Here is a 20,000-nt window from a genome sequence, read left to right as displayed (position 1 = left end):
GCACAATTTTAAATGTCCACCACAACTTTTAACCACTGTCTCATTAAAGATATCTGCAAAATGGTGATTCAGGTGCTTCCTGGTAGCCACCTAGGACACTGAGCTTGCATATATCTGTATCCCTTATATAAAACATTAATTAATAAACCACCAATTTTTGTTTCTTGTAGGCTTAGCTCCCTCCCTGTGCAGCACTCAATTAACATTAATTGGTCAGTATTCTTGGTAGGAAGTTCATTTTGTTGCCACCTGGGCACCAGCTTGTTTCCTTCTCTACTTTGCTCAGGTCATATTATTAATTCTAAATCCTCCCTTTGTGAAACCAACAGTCAGTGGCAGAGTTGTTCCTGCAGAGTAGCTAATGAAATGAGCCCTTATTTAATTTAAATGGCATCATTTGATTACATGATTGTTCAGTCCTATACTCTGAAATGTTGTCAGTTTAAATAGAACTAGACCCACTGAGAATTGTTTTATTAGATCATGCTCTGTGCCTCTACTTTCATGTTATACAGAACTTCGACATTGTTTTCCCTCAGAGAATCTTTTATGAGCATTAAAGGCTAAAATGTTTGTTTGATAGCATCTCTTCTTTTGATCTTCCAGAAATGTGAACGCATTTATCTAACCTGCAAGTGGCTGGTTGATTTTTTTCAGAAGTACAGGTTAGTGAGGTATAGACTAATGTATGTGTGACTTTACGTGAAATTGAACTCCCTCATTACTTAGATGTTAACTGGGCTCTCATCACTGAAATTGTTGCCAGTTTTACTTGGTATCCTTTTTTATATTGTTGCAAAGGCAGAATCACAAAAGCTGAGGCTGCCACAACCATTTTAGTCATATTTCCAGGCTGGTGAGCACATTCCTGTGCCCCTTAGTCACTCAGGCGCCCTTTGAACCAGAGGAAAACAGGGCCTCAGACTTTAGATGAATTCCTCGTTCCTATATTGGCAGTACTTAATGGGGCTTCAGATGCAGAAAGTGGGCTATGGGGAATCTCTTCCCTACCTTTGAACTTTTCACACGTCTAGGGCTTCCTTGGAAACCCTGATGGCATAGTGGTTAAGTGCTACAGCTGCTAACCAAAGGGTCAGCAGTTTGAATCCACCGGGCGCTCCTTGGAAACTTTATGGGGGCAGTTCTACCCTGTCCTATAGGGTCGCTATGAGTCGGAACCGACTCGACAGACAGCACTGGGTTTTTTGGGTTTTAGGGCTTCCTTGTCAAGGGTGGGGTTAGAGCTCATACTGGGAGCCTCTTGAATGCCACAGTAGGCATATCATCCCTGACCTCCTCACTGCTGAGGAATTCATTGATATCAGTAAAAGCAGACAAACCAAGTAGTAAAAGATGAAATAGGAAAATGAGACTGAGGACATTTTTAAAAGTTCTGAGTACAAATATAACAGCTATAATAAAAATACAAATTTTCCTTAATACCAAAAAAATATTTTTCTTTATAAATAAAAACAAAGAATATATATCTGGTAGAGAAAGAAGCATTGGAAATATAATACAAGTAATTAAAAATATAATTAAGATCAAACATATGAGTTGTACCAATAAATATGAAAGGACTTAACATCTATTAAAATATTTTCATTTTGGCTCACAAAATGAGACCCAACTATATGCTGTATGCAAGAGCACACCTAAAATACCTATTCAGAAAGGGTACAATGAAGAGAGGCACAAAGGTATACAAGGCAAATGGAAACAGAAATAGCAGGGGTAGTGATCCTGATATCAGACAAAATTCAATCCCAAAGACAAAGAGACTTTTTAATGCTAAAAGCTATAATTCACCATAAAGATACAATACTTTGAATATTTATGTACCAAATAACAAAGAATCACCTTTATAAAGCAAAAACTATAGGAGATGCAAGAAAAACATAGATAGAAACACGCTAATCATAAGAGACTTTAAAACATCTCTCTCGGTATCAGATTAAGTGAACAAAAGATAAATGAGACGGAAGATCTAAACAACATAAACAGTAAAGTAGATCTGATGAATATATGTCAAAAACTCTATCTTGATAATAGAGAATATACCCTTTGCTCAACACTGATGGTACAGTCACAAAATTTAATCATATATTAAATCACAAAGAAAATATCAATAATTTCCATTGAGTAGAAACATTATAGACAATGCAGTAAAATCAGAAAAACAAGCCCTTTCACTTAGAAATTGAAAAACCTTCTGTTTAACAATTCTTGGTTGAAAAGGGGAAGTACAAACCGAAATTACAATCTATTATTTTTTTAATGACAAAAGAAACTACATCTCAGATGGTTACTTCATATCATAAGTTATCTGATGAGAAGAAGGAGGCAAACGTTGTTAAACCTGCTTTCTTTTTTTTTTATTAACTTTTATTGAGCTTCAAGTGAACGTTTACAAATCAAGTCAAACTGTCACATATAAGTTTATATACACCTTACTCCGTACTCCCATTTGCTCTCCACCTAATGAGTCAGCCCTTCCAGTCTCTCCTTTCGTGACAATTTTGCCAGCTTCCAACTCTCTCTATCCTCCCATCCCCCCTCCAGACAGGAGATGCCAACACAGTCTCAAGTGTCCACCTGATACAAATAGCTCACTCTTCATCAGCATCTCTCTCCTACCCACTGTCCAGTCCCTTCCATGTCTGATGAGTTGTCTTCAGGCATGGTTCCTGTCCTGGGCCAACAGAAGGTTTGGGGACCATGACCGCCGGGATTCCTCTAGTCTCAGTCAGACCACTAAGTATGGTCTTTTTATGAGAATTTGGGGTCTGCATCCCACTGATCTCCTGCTCCCTCAGGGGTTCTCTGTTGTGCTCCCTGTCAGGGCAGTCATCAGTTGTGGCCGGGCACCAACTAGTTCTGGTCTCAGAATGATGTAGGTCTCTGGTTCATGTGGCCCTTTCTGTCTCTTGGGCTCTTAGTTATCGTGTGACCTTGGTGTTCTTCATTCTCCTTTGATCCAGGTGGGTTGAGACCAATTGATGCATCTTAGATGTCCGCTTGTTGGCATTTAAGACCCCAGACGCCACATTTCAAAGTGGGATGCAGAATGTTTTCATAATAGAATTATTTTGCCAATTGACTTAGAAGTCCCCTTAGGCCATGGTCCCCAAACCCCTGCCCTTGCTCCACTGACCTTTGAAGCATTCAGTTTATCCCAGAAACTTCTTTGCTTTTGGTCCAGTCCAGTTGAGCTGACCTTCCATGTATTCCTACTCTTTCTTTTTAATAATTTGTTTTTATTGTTGTTGAGAATAAGGAGCCCTGGTAGTGCAGTGATTAAGAGCTTGGCTGCTAACCAAAAGGTCGGCTGATCAAACCCACCAGACACTCCGCAGGAGAGAGGTGTAGCAGCCTGCTTCTGTAAAGATTTATAGCCTTGGAAACCCTATGGGGCAGTTCTGCTCTGTCCTACAGGTTGCTATGAGTCAGAATCTACTCAACAGCAACTTTTTTTTTTGAATGGGTTGTTGAGACTACATACAGCTGAACATACACCAATACAATTCAGTGACATTGATTACATTCTTCAAGTTGTGCAGCCATTCTCCCCCTCCTTTTCTGAGATGTTCCTCTTCCATTAACATAAACTCACTGCCCCCTAAGTTTCCTGTCTATTCTTTTGAGTTGCTGTTATGAGTTTGATCCCGTATATATAGTTCTTTAAAAGAGCACAGTACTGTTTACAATAGCAAAAACATGGAAGCAACCAAGGTGCCCATCAACGGATGAATGGATAAATAATTTATGGTATATTCACACAATGCAATACTACACATCGATAAAGAACAGTGAGGAATCTGTGAAACGTTTCGTAACATGGAGGAACCTGGAAGGCATTATGCTGAGTGAAATTAGTCAGTTGCAAAAGGACAAATATTAGATAAGACCACTATTATAAGAACTTGAGAAATAGTTTAAACTGAGAAAGAAAACATTCTTTTGTGGTACGAGAGTGGGGAGGGAGGGAGGGTGGGAGGGGGTATTCACTAATTAGATAGTAGATAAGAACTACTTTAGGTGAAGGGAAAGACAGCACACAATACAGGGGAGGTCAGCACAATTGGACTAAACCAAAAGCAAAGAAGTTTCCTGAATAAACTGAATGTTTCAAAGGCCAGCGTAGCAGGGGAAGGGGTCTGGGGACCAGGGTTTCAGGGGGCATCTAAGTCAATTGGCATAAAAAAATCTATTAAGAAAACATTCTGCATTCCACTTTGAAGAGTGGCGTCTGGGGTCTTAAACACTAGCAAGCAGCCATCTAAGATACATCAATTGGTCTCAACCCACCTGGATCAAAGGAGAATGAAGAACACCAAGGACACAAGGCGATTACTAGCCCAAGAGACAGAAAGGGCTACATGAACCAGCGACTCCATCATCCTGAAACCAGAAGAACTAGATGGTGCCCGGCTACAACCGATGACTTCCCTGATAGGGAACACAACAGAGAACCCCTGAGGGAGCTGGAGAGCAGTGGGATGCAGACCCCAAATTCTCATAAGACCAGACTTAATGGTCTGACTGAGACTGGAAGGATCCCGGTGATCATGGCCCCCAGACCTTCTGTTGCCTCAGGACAGGAACCATTCCCAAAGCCAACTCTTCAGTGTGGATTGGACTGGACAATAGATTGGAGAGGGATGCTGGTGAGGAGTGAGCTTCTTGGATCAAGTGAACACTTGAGACTATGTTGGCATCTCCTGCCTGGAGGGGAGATGAGAGAGCGGAGGGGGTTAGAAGAAAAGGACTCGAAAGGAGAGAGTGGAGGGAGAGAGCGGGCTGTCTCATTAGGGGGAGAGTAATTGGGAGTGTGTAGCAAGGTGTATATGGGTTTTTGTGTGAGAGACTGACTTGATTTGTAAACTTAAAGCACAATAAAAATTATTTTTAAAAAAGCACAGTGCTAAAGGCAGACTTTCCTTAATAGTTAAACTATTGTTTGGTTTTAAGAAGACTTCATGGGATATTTTGGTTTAAGGTTTAAAGATTATCTTCAGGGTAATAGTTTCAGAGGTTCATCCAGCCTCAGTGGCTCCATAAAGTTTGGATTCCATGACAATTTAATATTCTGTTCTACATTTTCCCCCTTTTGATCAGGATTCTTCTGTAGAACCTTTTATCAAAACTTTCAGGAATGGTAGCTGCTGGGCACCATCTTGTTCTTCTGGTCTCATGGCAAAGGAAGCAGTTGTTCACTTAGGCAGTTAGACCTACATTCCATTTCCTTGTCATTTTCCTGACTGTCCTGTTGCTCCAGGTGAATAGAGACCAATAGTTGTGCCTTAGATGGCTGCTTGCAAGTTTTTAAGACCCCAGGCACTAGACAGCAAACTGGGAGGTAGAACAGAAGCAGTGAACACATTATTAGGCCAGTTAACTGGGATGTCCCAGTCAACTATGACCCTAAACCTCCAAATCAAGGAACCAAATCCCGTGAGATGTTTGGTTGTACATAAGCAGCCTCAGCTTCTGCTCTTTTGTTATTGTTTAAGTATATCTATTACACAACATTTGCCAATTCAATTTTTTACAGGTATACAACTTACTGACCATTAGTTGACTGTGTGACCCTTAACCTTAATCAGTGTGATTTTTCCATCACTGTAAACTGAAACTGAGTGCCCCATAAGCAATAATCCTCCCTCCCACCCCTGGCAACCACTTAAACTTTGGTCTCTGTACCTTTCCTCATCTTTTTATGTAAGTGAGGTCATACAGTATTTGCCCTTTTATGATCGACTTGTTTTGCTCAGCATAATGCCTTCAAGTACCATCCATGTTGTAGCATGTATCAGGACTTCATTTCTCTTTCTGCCTGAGTAATAGTCCATTGTATGTATGTACCACATTTTCTTTATCCATTCACTTGTTGATGGGCATTTAGGTTATTTCCACCTTTTGGCTGTTGTAAATGGTGCTGCAGTGAACATTGGTGTATAAGCCTCTGTTTGCATCACTGCTTTAACAATGGATTATCTAATATAATAACAAAAACACAAATAGCAAAAGACAAAATGAATAAATGAGACCTCATAAAAATTAAATGCGGAAGGTCAGCCTAATTGGACTGGACTAAAAGCAAAGAGGTTTCCGGGATAAAGTGAAAACTTCAAAGGTCAGCGGAGCAGGGGCTGGGGTCTGGGGAACTTGGTTTGAGGGGACTTCTAAGTCAATGGGCAAAATAATTCTATTATGAAAACATTCTGCATCCCACTTTGAATTGTGGCGCCTGGGGTCCTAAATGCCAACAAGCGGCCATCTAAGATACATCAATTGGTCTCAACCCACCTGGAGCAAAGGCAAAGGAAGAACACCAAGGTCACACAACAACTAAGGAACCCAAGAGACAGAAAGGGCCACACGAACCAGAAACCTACATTATCCTGAGACCAGAAGAACTAGTTGATGCCCGGCCACAATCGATGTCTGCCCTGTCAGGGAGCACAACAGACAACTCCTGAGGGAGCAGGAGACCAATGGGATACAGACCCCACCATACCTAATGGTATGACTGCGGCTAGAGGAATCCCAGAGACAGTGCTCCCCAGAACTTCTGATGGCACAGGACAGGAACCATCCCCGAAGACAACTCATCATGCATGAAAAGGACTGGTCAGTGGGGGGGAGAGAGATGCTGATGAAGAGTGAGCTAATTAAATCAGGTGGACACTGGAGAGTGTGTTGGCAACTCTTGAGGGGGGATGGGAAGATAGAGAGGGAAGATGGCAAAATTGGCACGAAACGAGAGACTGAAAGGGCTGACTCAATGGGGGAGAGCAAGTGGGAGAAGGGAGTAAGATGTATGTAAACCTACATGTGACAGACTGATTGGAATGGTAAATGTTCACTTGAAGCTTAATAAAAATTAATTTTAAAAAATAATTAAATGCATTTGTTCATCGAAAGACTTTGCCAAAAAAGTAAAAAGACAAGCTACCAATTGGGAGAATACCTTCGTAAGCCATGTATCCAGTAAGAATCTAATAAGCCAAAATATGTATATAAAACTTTGACTACTTAACAACAAAAAGACAACCCGATCCTAAAATGGGGAAAGGACTCAAATAGGTATTTCACCATAGAGGATATCCAAATAGCCACCAAACATGAAAAGATGCTCAGTATCATTAGCCATTCACCCAAGCCAAGCCTACTGCCACTGAGTGGGCTCTGACTCAATGATCCTATAGGACAAAGTGGGACTGCCCTATAGTGCTTCCAAGGCTGTAAATCCTCATGGAAGCAGGCTACCACATCTTTCTCCCACTGGATGGCTGGTGGATTATAACCTTTGAGCTTATGGTTAGCAGCCAAGCACTTTAACTACCGTGCCACCCGCGCTCCTTCATTACTCATCAGAGGTATGCAAATCAAAACCACAATGAGTTACCATTTCATTTCCACTAGAATGACTAAGGAAAAAATGGGAAATAAGAAATGTTGGCAAGGATATGGGCAAATTGGAACCTTTATCCATTGCTGATGGGAATGCAAAATGGTACAGCCATTGTGGAAAACAGTGTGGTGGTTTCTCAAAAAAATAAAAGAACTACTATGTTGCCGTTGTTAGATTTTGACTCATAGCAACCATATGCACAATAGAATGAAACACCGCCAGGTCCTGCGCCATTGTCACAATCATTGTTATGCTTGAGCCCATTGTTGCAGCCACTGTGTCAGTCCATCTCGTTGAGGGTCTTCCTCTTTTTCACTGACCCTCTACATGCATATTACCTCCTGGTAATATGTCCATAGTACTTGAGAGGAGCTCTTGCTGTCCTCACTTCCAAGGAATGCTCTGGCTATACTTCTTCCAAGTCAAATTCATTCCTTCTTCTGGTAGTCCACGGTATATTCAGTATTCTTCCACAACACCGTAATTCAAAGGCATCATCAATTCTTCTTTGATCTTCCTTATTCATTGTTCAGCCTTCAATGAATATGAGGTGATTGAAAACACCATGTCTTAGATCAGGCGCACCTTAGTCCTTAAAATGACATCTCTGCTTTTTAACACTTTAAAGAGGTCTTCTGCAGCAGATTTGCCCAATGCAATGCGTCATTTGATTTCTTGACGGCTGCTTCCATGGGTGTTGATTGTGGATCCAAGTAAAATGAAATCCTTGACAACTTTAGTATGTTCTCCATTTATCATGATGTTGCTTATTGGTCCGGTTGTGAGGATTTTTGTTTTCTTTATGTGGAGGTGTAATCAATACTAAAGCCTGTGGTCTTTGATCTTCATCAGTAACTGCTTCAAGTCTTAGCTTTCAGCAAGCAAGATTGTGTCATCTGCATATCACAGGTTGTTAACGGGTCTTCCTCCAATCCTGATGCCTTGTTCTTCATATAGTCCAGCTTCTCAGATTATTTGCTCAGCATACAGATCGATTAAGTATGGTGAAAGGATACAACCCTGAAGCACACCTTTCTTGACTTTAAACCACAGAGTGTCCCCTTGTTCTGTTCGAATGACTGCGTCTTGGTCTAACTACAGGTTCCTCATGAGCACAGTTTTAATTAACTGTTCTGGAATTCCCATTCTTCGCAATGTTACCCATAATTTGTTATCCACCCAGTCAAATGCCTTTGCATACCCAATAAAACACAGGTAACCATCTTTCTGGTATTCTCTGCTTTCAGCTAGGATCCATCTGACACCAGCAATGATATTCCCTTGTTCCATGTCCTCTTCTGAATCTGGCTTGAGTTTCTCGTGGTTCCCTGTCAATGTACTGCTGCAACTGTTTATGAATTATCTTTAGCAAAATTTTACTTGCACTTGCTATTAATGATATCTGATAATTTCCACATTCTGTTGGATCACCTTTCTTTGGAATGGGCACAAATATAGATCTCTTCCAGTCGGTTGGCCAGGTAGCTGTCTTCCAAATTTCTTGCCATTGACAAGTGAGCTCCTCCAGTGCTGGATTCATTTGTTGAAACATCTCAGTTGGTATTTTGTACATTCCTGGAGACTTGTTTTTCGCCAGTGCCTTCAGTACAGCTTGGACTTCTTCCTTCAGTACCATCGATTCTTGGTCATATGCTACCTCTTTAAATGGTTGAACATCGACCAATTCTTTTTGGTGCAGTGACTCTTTGTATTCTTTCCATGTTCTTTTGATGCTTCCTGTGTCGTTCAATATTCTCACTGTAGAATCCTTTAAAATTGCAACTCAAGTCTTAAATTTTTTCTTCAGTTCTTTCAGCTTAAGAATTGCCAAGGGTGTTCTTCCCTTTTGGTTTTCTAACTCCAGGTCTTTGCACATTTCATTATAGTGCTTTACTTTGTCTTCTTGAGCCACCCTTTGAAATCTTTTGTTCAACTCTTTTACTTCATCATATCTTCTGTTCACTTTAACAAGTCTACGTTCAAGAACAACTTTCAGAGTCTCTACTGACATCAATTTTGGTCTTTTTTTTTTTCTTTTGGCTTTTAATGATTTTTTTTATTGTGCTTTAAGTGAAAGTTTACAAATCAGATCAGTCTCTCATACTAACATTTATATACACCTTGCTATATACTCCTCGTTGCTCTCCCCCTAATGAGACAGCACACTCCTTCTCTCCACTCTCTGTTTTCCTGTCCGTTCAGCCAGCATCTGACCACCTCTGCCCTTTCATCTCCGCTCCAGACAGGAGCTGCCCACATAGTCTCATGTGTCTCCTTAATCCAAGAAGCTCACTCCTCACCAGTATCATTTTCTATTTTATAGTCCAGTCCAATCCCTGTCTGAAGAGTTGGCTTTGGGAATGGTTTCTGTCTTGGGCTAACAGAAGGTCTGGGGACCATGACCTCCAGGGTCCTTCCAGTCTCAGTGAGACCATTAAGTCTGGCCTTTTTATGAGAATTTGAGGTCTGCATCCTACTGCTCTCCCGCATCCTCAGGGATTCTCTGTTGTGTTCCCTGTCAGGGTAGTCATCAGTTGTAGCCGGGCACCATCTAGTTCTTCTGGTCTCAGGATGATGTAGTCTCTGATTTATGTGGCCCTTTCTGTCTCTTGGGCTCATAAATACCTTGTGTCTTTGGTGTTCTTCATTCTCCTTTGTTCCAGGTGGATTGAGACCAATTGATGCATCTTAGATGGCCGCTTGCTAGCATTTAGGACCCCAGACGCCACTCTCCAAAGCGGGATGCAAACAAATAGATTTTATTATGCCAGTTGACCTAGATGTCCCCTGAAACCATCGTCCCCAAACCCCCACCCCTGCCATGCTGGCCTTTGAGGTGTTCAGTTAATTCAGGAAAGTGCTTTGCTTTTGGTTTAGTCCAGTTGTGCTGTATTGTGTTTTGTCTTTCCCTTCACCTTGAATAGTTCTTGTCCACTATCTCATTAGTGAATACTCCTCTCCCTCCCTCCCCCATCTCATAACCATCAAAGAATATTTTCTTCTGTGTTTAAACTATTTCTCGAGTTCTTATAATAGTGGTCTCATACAATATTTGTCCTCTGCCAACTAATTTCACTCAGCATAATGCCTTCCAGATTCCTCCATGTTATGAAATGTCTGACAGATTCATCATCGTTCTTTATCGATGTATAGTATTCCATTGTGTGAATATACCATAATCTATTTATCCATTCATCCGTTGATGGGCACCTTGGTTGCTTCCGTCTTTTTGCTATTGTAAACAGTGCTGCAGTGAACATGGGTGTGCATGTATCTGTTTGTGTAAAGGCCCATTTTGGTCTTTTCTTTCTTTCCTATCTTTTTAATGACCTTTTACTTTTTTCATGTATGATATCCTTGATGTCATCCAACAACGGGCCTGATCTTTGGTCATTAGTGTTCAGCATATCAAATCTGTTCTTGAGATGATCTCCAAATTCCGGCGGAATGTAGTCAAGGTTGTATTTTGGTTCTCATGGACTTGTTTTAATTTTAATTTGCAGATTATATGGTAGTATATCTAAAAAACCATAGTGAATCAATGATAAAACTAACTCAAGCAATAAAAGAATTCTGTAAGGTAACAGGATATGAAGTTAACATATAAATTGTAGAAGGAATAAGGAAAATAGAAAATCACCATTAGAACATCACAGTAATAATTGTTGCATATCCAGCAATGGATGCTAACATTAATCTACAACAGTTTAAGGCGAATCATAATTGTTTTGTAGTTCTCTAAGTATCTCCCCCAAGATGTTTGTTAATTGCAAAGGGAAATACAGTAACAGAAAAGTAGGGAAACCCAGCAAGACACTACTTTAACCAAGTGATGGAGTTTAACATCACCAGTAATAAGACACATCAGTATCATATATCCCCTGATATGATGGAATGAGAAGGCTACAGCATTACTTGTATAGTATTCTTGCCAAAATGCACCAGCTTAATCCATTCATGGGAAAACATACAAACCCAAATTGGAGGGACATTCTACAAAATACCTGATCACTACTCATCAAAGTATTAAAGTCCTTGAAAACATTATGCTGAATAAAATAAGTCAGACATAAAAGGACAAATATTGCATGATCCCACTTATATGAAATATCTAGAATAGGCAAGTGCATAGGGACTAAAGTTTTTACCAGGATTAAAGTGATCACCAGGAGTGGGTGAGAGGGGAAAGGGAAAGTTATTGCTTAAGGGACACTGAGTTTCTGTTAAGGGTAATGGAAAATTTTGGAAACTTACAGTGGTGATGGTTGCAAAACATGGTGAATGTAATTATTGTCACTGAATTGCACATGTAACAATGGTTGAAGTGGCAAATGTGGTGTTATATATCTGTTACCACAACAAAAATTTTTAAAATGTGTCAATACATAAAACCCTGTCATGAAAGACAAAGGAATATTGACAAAGTTTCACAGATTAGACGATACTAAGGGGTCATGACAACAATATGCAACATAGGATCCTAGATTGAATTCTGGAATAGAAAAAGGACATTAGGTGGAAAACTGGTATAATTTGAATAAGGTCTGTGGATTAGTTAATAGTATTATAGCAATGTTAATGTCCTAGTTTAGACCATTGTACTCTGGTATATAAGATGTTAACACTCGAAGAAACTAAATGCAGGCTATATGAGAACTCTGTACTATTTTTGTAACTTTTCTGTGAGTCTAAAATTTTTTCTAATCAATTAAAAAATAATGTGATGGCTAAATAAACAGTTATAAGTTATGAGTGGATACTTCTTAATTTAATAGAGTTAAGGATTATTTGTTTTATGCAAACTTTAGAGTAGCCTGTATTGTTGATTTAAATTCAAGGAGCCCAAGAAAATAATTTGGGAAGGACCCATTTACACTTTATTAAATGCAGAATGAGCTGGCTTCCCTGTCACTACTACAAACCCTTTCCAAAGAGTTGATCTGACTGTTCATGAAGTAAAAGATGTTTCTCTTGCTGGTAGTAGAAAATGGGTGGGGGTGGTCTTTTTAAAAGGAGAACATTAAGTAGTGTTAGTTCCATAGTGATAGTCTTCTCAAGGTGTATGCAATATCTTCCCAGGTATTCCGGAAGGACCTCATCAGTGCCATGAAAATTCCAGATTCTCACCACATTAACCCTGACAACTATTACCTCTTTGCGGATACATGGAAGGAAGAATGGGAAAAGGGAGTCCAGGTACCAGCCAGTCCAGACACTATTCCACAGCCTTCCCTCAGGTATTTGCATGCTTGCACCTTTGACTTAGGAAATGAATGCTCTCGTGGTAATCTGTGTGCTGCTTGGGAAGAAGTTTTGAGTGCTTAATTATACATTTAGAATATAAAGTCACATACCGTGTTCACTCAGACCAGTGGCAAATTACGCCAGGCTAGGATTCCACCGCCCATCTGTAAGTTTGTCATACTTTGGTTGCTCGTGTTACTTTGATGTTGGAAGCTATGCCACCAGCATTTCAAATACCATGGTGGAAAGGTTTCAGTGGAACTTCCAGACTAAGACTAAGAAGAAAGGCCTGGCAGTCTACTTCCAAAAATTAGCCAATGAAAAACCCTATAGATCACAACAGAATATTGTACGATATATTGCTGGAAGATGAGCCCCCTAGGGTAGAAGACACTTAAAATGATAGCCAAGGGTAGCTGCAGTGAGTACTGGGGCTGAGGACACTAGGTATTCCAAACACAAATCTGACATGAAATAAAATGCCTGAACTAGTAGCATCAGCATCATGTAGGAACTTGCCCAAACCAAACCGAACCCGTTGCTGTCGAATCAATTCTGACTCATAGCAACGCTATAGGACAGAGTAGAACTGCCCCATAGGGTTTCCAAGGCTGTACACCTTTTTACGGAAGCAGATTGCTACATTTTTCTCCTGTGGAGCAGCTGGTGGGTTTGAACTGCTGACCTTTCGGTTAGCAGCTGAGTGCTTAACCACTGTGTCACCAATGGCAATGGGTTTGGTTTGGTTTGGCTTGGTTTGAGCAAGTTCTACATGATGCAGGTGCTTTTAGTCCAGGGTTAACACTTTGTGAACAATTGCTATGGAATATTTTTATCTTATTTTCCAAATTTATTAGAAATCTTCATACTTTTGTCAAGCTGCTTGGATTTCCCTTTTGACTTTTTTTATGGAGCAACCATGTTGGAGGCTGAGTGATTTAGCATTAAAACTTTATGTTTGGAATACCTAGTCTCCTCAACTGCAAGTGCTCATTTTAGCTACCCTTAACTATCATCATTTTGCAGGGGTCAAACTATATCTTGTGATTTTTACTTTCTAGATTTTGTAGATTATCTTAAAAGTTAAATCTTTGTGATTGGAAATGACATTGGAACATTGATGAAGAAATAGATTTTATGTCATTGGTCAAATTTCCAAAATTAAATGAGCTCAGTTAATATTTTTAGGTACTGTATAAATTCAAGCTTATTTATTTAGATTTAGGTCCATGGTGTGAAGTTACTCCCAGATTGGCCCTTTACTTAGGACCTAGCCTTTAGGTTTTTTTGGATAGAGCTTTCCTACTTGCCATCCAAATACCATCTTTGCCGAGATGTCTGTTCATGTCTTTTGTCTGTTTTCTTACTGAATTGTTTGTTTTCTTTACTGTTGCATTTTGAGAATTCTTGATATATTTGAGATAACAAGTCAAAGGACATATGTTTGACCCTGCTCATTAGGCTCCAGTTAAGGTGTATTTGGAATTTGATGCTCAGCCTGATCATAAGATGGAGTAAACAGCTAAACTTGATATTGCAAGGATAAATAGTATTCCTAGATTTAAGTTAATTACTGGGTAGGGCAATGGGAGAGGAACTCACATGGCCAGGGCTAGGGTTAGGGCTAGAATGGAGGCAACGGTAAATATTAGTTTTTAGGAAGTTAGGGGTCATAGCGGTTCTTTAATAAAAAGTTTGACTGCATCCACAATAGGTTGAAGAAGACCATATGGTCCTGTAATATTAGGACCTTTGTGAAGTTGCATATATCCTAATACTTTTCGTTTAATCAGGGTGAGAAAGGCTACTGTTAGGAGGATAGGTACGATTAATGAGAGGGGTTAAATTAAGAACACTATTAAAAAGAGGAATTGAACCTCTGGTTATAAAGGTTTAAGTTTTACACAATTACCAGGCTCTGCCATCTTAACAAGCCCTGATCTTGCGCAGGGTAGAGTTACTTATTTAAATTAAGATTAGTTCATAAATTTAGTCGAGGGCACTCTAGAAAAGTGGGCCCTGTTTCTCTTATTCTTTTGTACTGGCAGAAATAGTTTATAGATAGAAACCGAGCTGGATTACTCCGGTCTGAACTCAGATCACATAGGACTTTAATCATTGGACAAAGTAACCTTTAACAGCGGCTGCACCACTGGGATGTCCTGATCCAACATCAAGGTCGTAAACACTATTATCGATAAAACTAAAACCAAACCCATTGCCGTCAAGTCAATTCCAACTCATAGCGACCCTATAGTACAGAGTAGAACTGCACCATAGAGTTTCCAAGGAGTGTCTGGTGGATTTGAACTGCCAGCCTTTTGGCTAGCAGCCATAGCTCTTAACCACAATGCCACCAGGGTTTCCAGTTATTGATAAAAAAAAAAATAGTTATTGATAAGGACTCTAAAATAGGATTGCATTCTTATCCCTAGGGTAACTTGTTCCGTTGATCAAAAATTGGGTCAATAAGTGATTTGTAATTTTTTTTATTCTCTAAGGTCACCCCAACCAAAACTGTTAATTCAGTAGAATAATAGGTTATGCCTTGTAGGGGTTATAGTGTTATAGTTGAATTAATTTAAGCTCCATAGGGTCGTCTCGTCTTATGAGTGTATCTCCACCTCTTCACAGGGAGGTCAATTTCACTGATTAGAAGAGACAGTTAAACCCTCGTGTGGCTGTTATACCAGTCCCTATTTAAGGAACAAATGATTATGCTACCTTTGCACGGTCAGAGCACTGTGGCCATTTAACATATGTCATGTGGTTTGCAAATATCTCCTGCTTGTCTGTAGATTGCCTTTTCATCTCTCAACATAGGTTTTCACAAAGCAAAGTTTGTAATTTTGACGAAGTTCAATTTATTGATTTTTTCGTTTTTGTTTTTTAATTGTGCTTTAGGTGAAAGTTTACAGAGCAAATTAGTTTCTCATTAAACAATACACAAATTGTTTTTTGACATTGGTTGCCAACCCCATGATGTGTCAACACTCTCCCCTTCTCCTCCCCAGGTTCCTCATTTCCATTCATCCAGTTTTCCTGTCCCTTTCTGCGTTCTAGTCTTTGCTTTTGGGCTCTGTTTCCATTTAATTTTGTATACATGGTTTAACTACGAAGCACGTTCCTCACGTGTTATTGTTTGTTTTATAGGCCTGTCTAATCTTTGGCTGAAGGGTGTACTTCAGGAGTTACTTTAGTAGTGAGTTATAAAAGGGTGTCCAGGGGCCATACTCTCGGGATTTCGCCAGTCTCTGTCAGTTTGTGAGTTAGAATCTAGTTCTACATTTTTCTCCCACTCTGTCCAGGACCCTCTATTGTGATCCCTGTCAGAGCAGTTCATGGTGGTAGCCGGGCACCATCTAGTTGACTGGACTCAGTCTGGTGGAGGCTGCGGTAGTTGTGGTCTCTTAGTCCTTTGGACTAATCTTTCCCTTGTGTCTTTGGTTTTCTTCATTCTCCTTTGCTCCAGATGGGATGGGACCAGTACACGTTTCTTAGATGGCCATTCACAGGCTTTCAAGACCCCAGACACTACTCACCACAGTTGGATGCAGAACATTTTCTTTATAAACTGTGTTGTGCCAGTTGAGCTGGATGTTCCCCAAAACCATGGTCCCCACCCCTCAGCCCAGTAACTTGGTCTCTCAAGGTATTTGGATATGTCTATGAAGCTTCTATGACTTTGTCTTAGTCAAGTTATGCTAACTTCCCCAGTATTGTGTGCTGTCTTACCCTTCACCAAAGTTGTCACTTATATATTTAGTGTTTTTCCCTCCCTACCCCTCACCTCCCTTGTAACCATCAAAGACTCTTTGTGTAAACATTTTCTTAAGTTTTTATAATAGTGGTCTCATACAGTATTTGTCCTTTTGTGATTGACTTATTTCACTCAGCGTAATGCCCTCCAGATTCATCCATGTCATGAGGTATTTCACAGATTCATCATTGTTCTTTATCATTGCATAGTATTCCATTGTGTTTTTTTTTCTTTTGGATCGTGCTTTAAGTGGCGTGTTTACAAACTCTTCACCTAACCCTACGTCCCAAAGGTTTTCTCCTATATTTCCTTCTAAAAATTTTGTAATTTTACGTTTAAATGCATGGCCCATTTTGAATTTTTGTGTAAGATGTGAGGTTTTGGTTGAGGTTCAAATTTGGGTAGGGTAAGTCCTCCATTTTATTCTTTTTCAAAATTGCTATAGCTATTCTAGTTCCTTTACCTTTCCATATGAATTTTATAACAAGCTTGTCTGTAACTACAAAAATCTTGCTGGTGTTTTCGTAAGAATTGCATTAAAGCTATAGATCATTTTGGGGAGAATTGACACATTTACTATGTTAAGTCTTCCAATCCATGAACATGGTACGTCTCTACTTATTTAGAGCTTTGTTTTTTTCTTACCAATGTACTTGTAGTTTTCAGCACACAAGTATTGTACTTGTTTTGCTAGATATATGTATAAGTATTACAATCAATTTTTGAGCAACGTTAATGGTATTGTGTTTTTAATTTTGGTTTCCACAGGTTCATTGCTAGTACATAGAAATCTAATTGATTTTGTAATGTCGATCTTGTATTTCTGCAACCTTGCTGAACTCAGTTATTTAGTTCTGGCAGTTCTGTTTGTTTGTGATTCCTTGTGATTTTCTATGTAGACCATCATGTTATTTGCAGATAAGGACAGCTTTATGTCTCTTCCCTATTTTTTTTTAATGTGTATACCTTTTATTTATTTTCTTGCCTTATTGGATGTGGAGAACCCGGGGTGGAAGGGGAAAGGGGGAGAGTACACATTGTGGGGATTGCAACCATCATCACAAAACAATTTGTGTATAAATTTTTGAATGGAAACAAATTAGCGCTGTAAACTTTCACCCAAAACACAATAAAGTTTTTAAAAAAGAATTTAAAAGATGAGTTGGAAGTGTTCCCTCCTTTTCTATTTTTTGGAAGGTATTCTGTAGAATTGGTAGTAATTCTTCTTTAAATGTTTGGTAGAACTTTTCAGTGAAACACTGGACCTCAATACTTCTTTTGGGGTTTAACTACAAATTTAATTTCTTTAATTGTTACAGGGAGTTCCTGGTGATGCAAACAGTTAAGTACTTGATTACTAGCCAAAAGATTAGCAGTTCAAACCCACACAAAGGCGCCTTGGAAGATAGGCCTGGTGATCTGCTTCCAAAAGGTCACAGCCTTGAAAACCCTGTGAAGCAGTTCTATTCTGCATACATGGGGTTTCCATGAGTCGAAATCAATTTGATGGCAACTAACAACAACAGTAGTTACAACAATATTTAAAGTATCTATTTCATATTAGGTGAATTTGGTAGTTTGTGCTTTAAGGAATTGGTTTGTTTCATCTAAGTTGTTTAATTTATGTGTGTAGAATTGTTTGTAGTATTTTTTCTGATACTTTCATTTTAAAATTCAGCAATCTTGACCAGACTTCTGCTTTCAGAAAGATGGGGTAGATTTACGTTTCCCCATTGCTCCCACTAAGTACAACTAAAAACCCTGGACATTTTATATAAAGCAAACATAAGACTTCAGTAGATCATGAGAAAAAGGCAGAATGAATAGGGACCTCAAGACCTGAGGAACGACACAGCTATGTGTTCCCTGGGATTTCTTTTGCTCTCAGACTTAGTTCTGGAGGAGTTGGCAACCTGGAAGCACCAATGAGTACAGACAAAAAAAAAACCCAAGCAAAGCCTCTTCTCTCTATCCAAATGACTAAGTAAGGAGAAACCTAGCAAGACATAAAACTTTTATATAATAGCCCCTCTACTCTAGCCAAACGCCACAGAAAAATACTTTGGACCACCCCTGCCCTCTCCAGCAAAGACAGGAGTAGGGAGCCAGGTTCCTACCCTCCCTAGGCTATAATGAGGTCCCCCAGCCCCCTTCCCCTCACCAGGGTGGTGTCAGAGAAGGCCAGATGGAGAGGTGGGACTTTCATCCTGTTGGGTGGTAACAAAACCCACCCTGTGATGTCACTGGAGACCACATGGGAAGCCTAGACTTCCACTCCAACCTGGCAGTAATGAGTTGCTTCTCCTACTCCTGGCTGGAGTGGTGTCAGATGGGTGGAGAGTCAGGACCTTTACTACTGCCCGGCAGTAATGAGGACAACTCCTCCCCCCGTGGAAAGTAGTAATAAGGCACTCTTACCAAGCCCAGCCAAGGAGACATCCGTGGAGCCCTAGTGCAAAGACAGAACTCCTACCCCCACCCAGCAGTAATGGGGAAACCTTGCCCTTGGGTGTCAGCAGAGGCTAAGTGGTGAACTTGGACTTCTGCAACCATCTGCAAGTAACAAGGTAGCATCCCCCCTGCCATCTCCATCCAGAGCAATGTCAGAGGAAGCCAGCTAAAACAAAAGGTTTAAATAAGATCTAGAGTCTCATAGCATAATACTCAAAATGTCCAAGTGTCAATTTTAAAAAATCACTTATCATACCAAGACCAGAAGAATTTCACCTTGGTCAAAGACCACCAACAGATGCTGACAGAGGTATTAGAATGATCTAACAAAGATTTTAAAGCAGCCATCATAAAATTACATCAATGCACAATTATGAACACACTTGAAGTAAATGAAAAAATAGTAAATCTCAGCAAAGAAGTAGAAGAGATAAGAAGAACCAAATGGAAAATTTTAAACTGTAAAAGACAATAACTGAAATTTAAAAAAACTCAATGAGGCTCAACAGCAGAATAGAGAGAGCAGAGAAAGAAATCAGTGAACTTGAAGATAGAACAATAGAAATTACCTAATCCAAACAACAGAAAGAATATAGACTGAAGAAAAATGAACAAAATTTCTGGTACCTGCCAAACTGTAACAAAAGATCTACCTTTCGTGTCATTGGAGTCCCTGAAGCAGAGAAAGAGGGAGGGTCTGAAATTTTTTTTGAGGAAATAGTGACTGGAAATTTCTCAAATTTGCAAAAGATATTAAATGTCCAGATTCAGAAATGGCACCATACCTGTAAGAGAAAAACAATTCAAGTGAAACAGAGGAGTTCAGACCAAGAGCTCTTACAGGATGAGGAGAGATTTCAGAAAGTAACCTCTGTCATTAGAACAGAAGTGTTTTACAAGATTTTAAAAATAGTTGTTCTGGTTTCTGTTGCTGCATAACAAATTAACCCAAACCTCAGTGGCTTAAAGCAACAATCATTTATTATATTTCACAATTTTGGGGGTCAGGAATTCAAGAAGAGCTCAGATAGGTGATTCTTCTGCTGTACGTGGCATCAGCTGAGGTCAGTTGGTGATACTCACCTGGTAACTGGGCTGGTTTGGAAAATCCAAAATGGCTTCACCCAC

The 20,000-nt window shown here is 39.7% G+C and overlaps 1 protein-coding gene across 3 annotated transcripts in view; it reads left to right on the top strand.

Annotated features, from left to right (window-relative positions):
- JADE3 (jade family PHD finger 3) overlaps nt 1-20,000 on the top strand; it is a 194,728-nt gene that overhangs the window by 118,866 nt on the left and 55,862 nt on the right. For all 3 annotated transcript variants that reach the window (XM_049871273.1, XM_049871274.1, XM_049871275.1), the window contains exon 4: nt 12,497-12,654. In XM_049871273.1, coding sequence (XP_049727230.1) covers nt 12,497-12,654 — 158 coding nt within the window. The remainder of the gene's footprint in view (nt 1-12,496; nt 12,655-20,000) is intronic.

This window comes from Elephas maximus, chromosome X, assembly GCF_024166365.1.
Source record: "Elephas maximus indicus isolate mEleMax1 chromosome X, mEleMax1 primary haplotype, whole genome shotgun sequence".
In the NCBI taxonomy this organism is placed as follows: Eukaryota; Metazoa; Chordata; class Mammalia; order Proboscidea; family Elephantidae; genus Elephas; species Elephas maximus.
The sequence above is the reverse complement of the archived record's forward strand: the minus strand, read 5'-3'. Positions and strand labels throughout refer to the sequence as shown.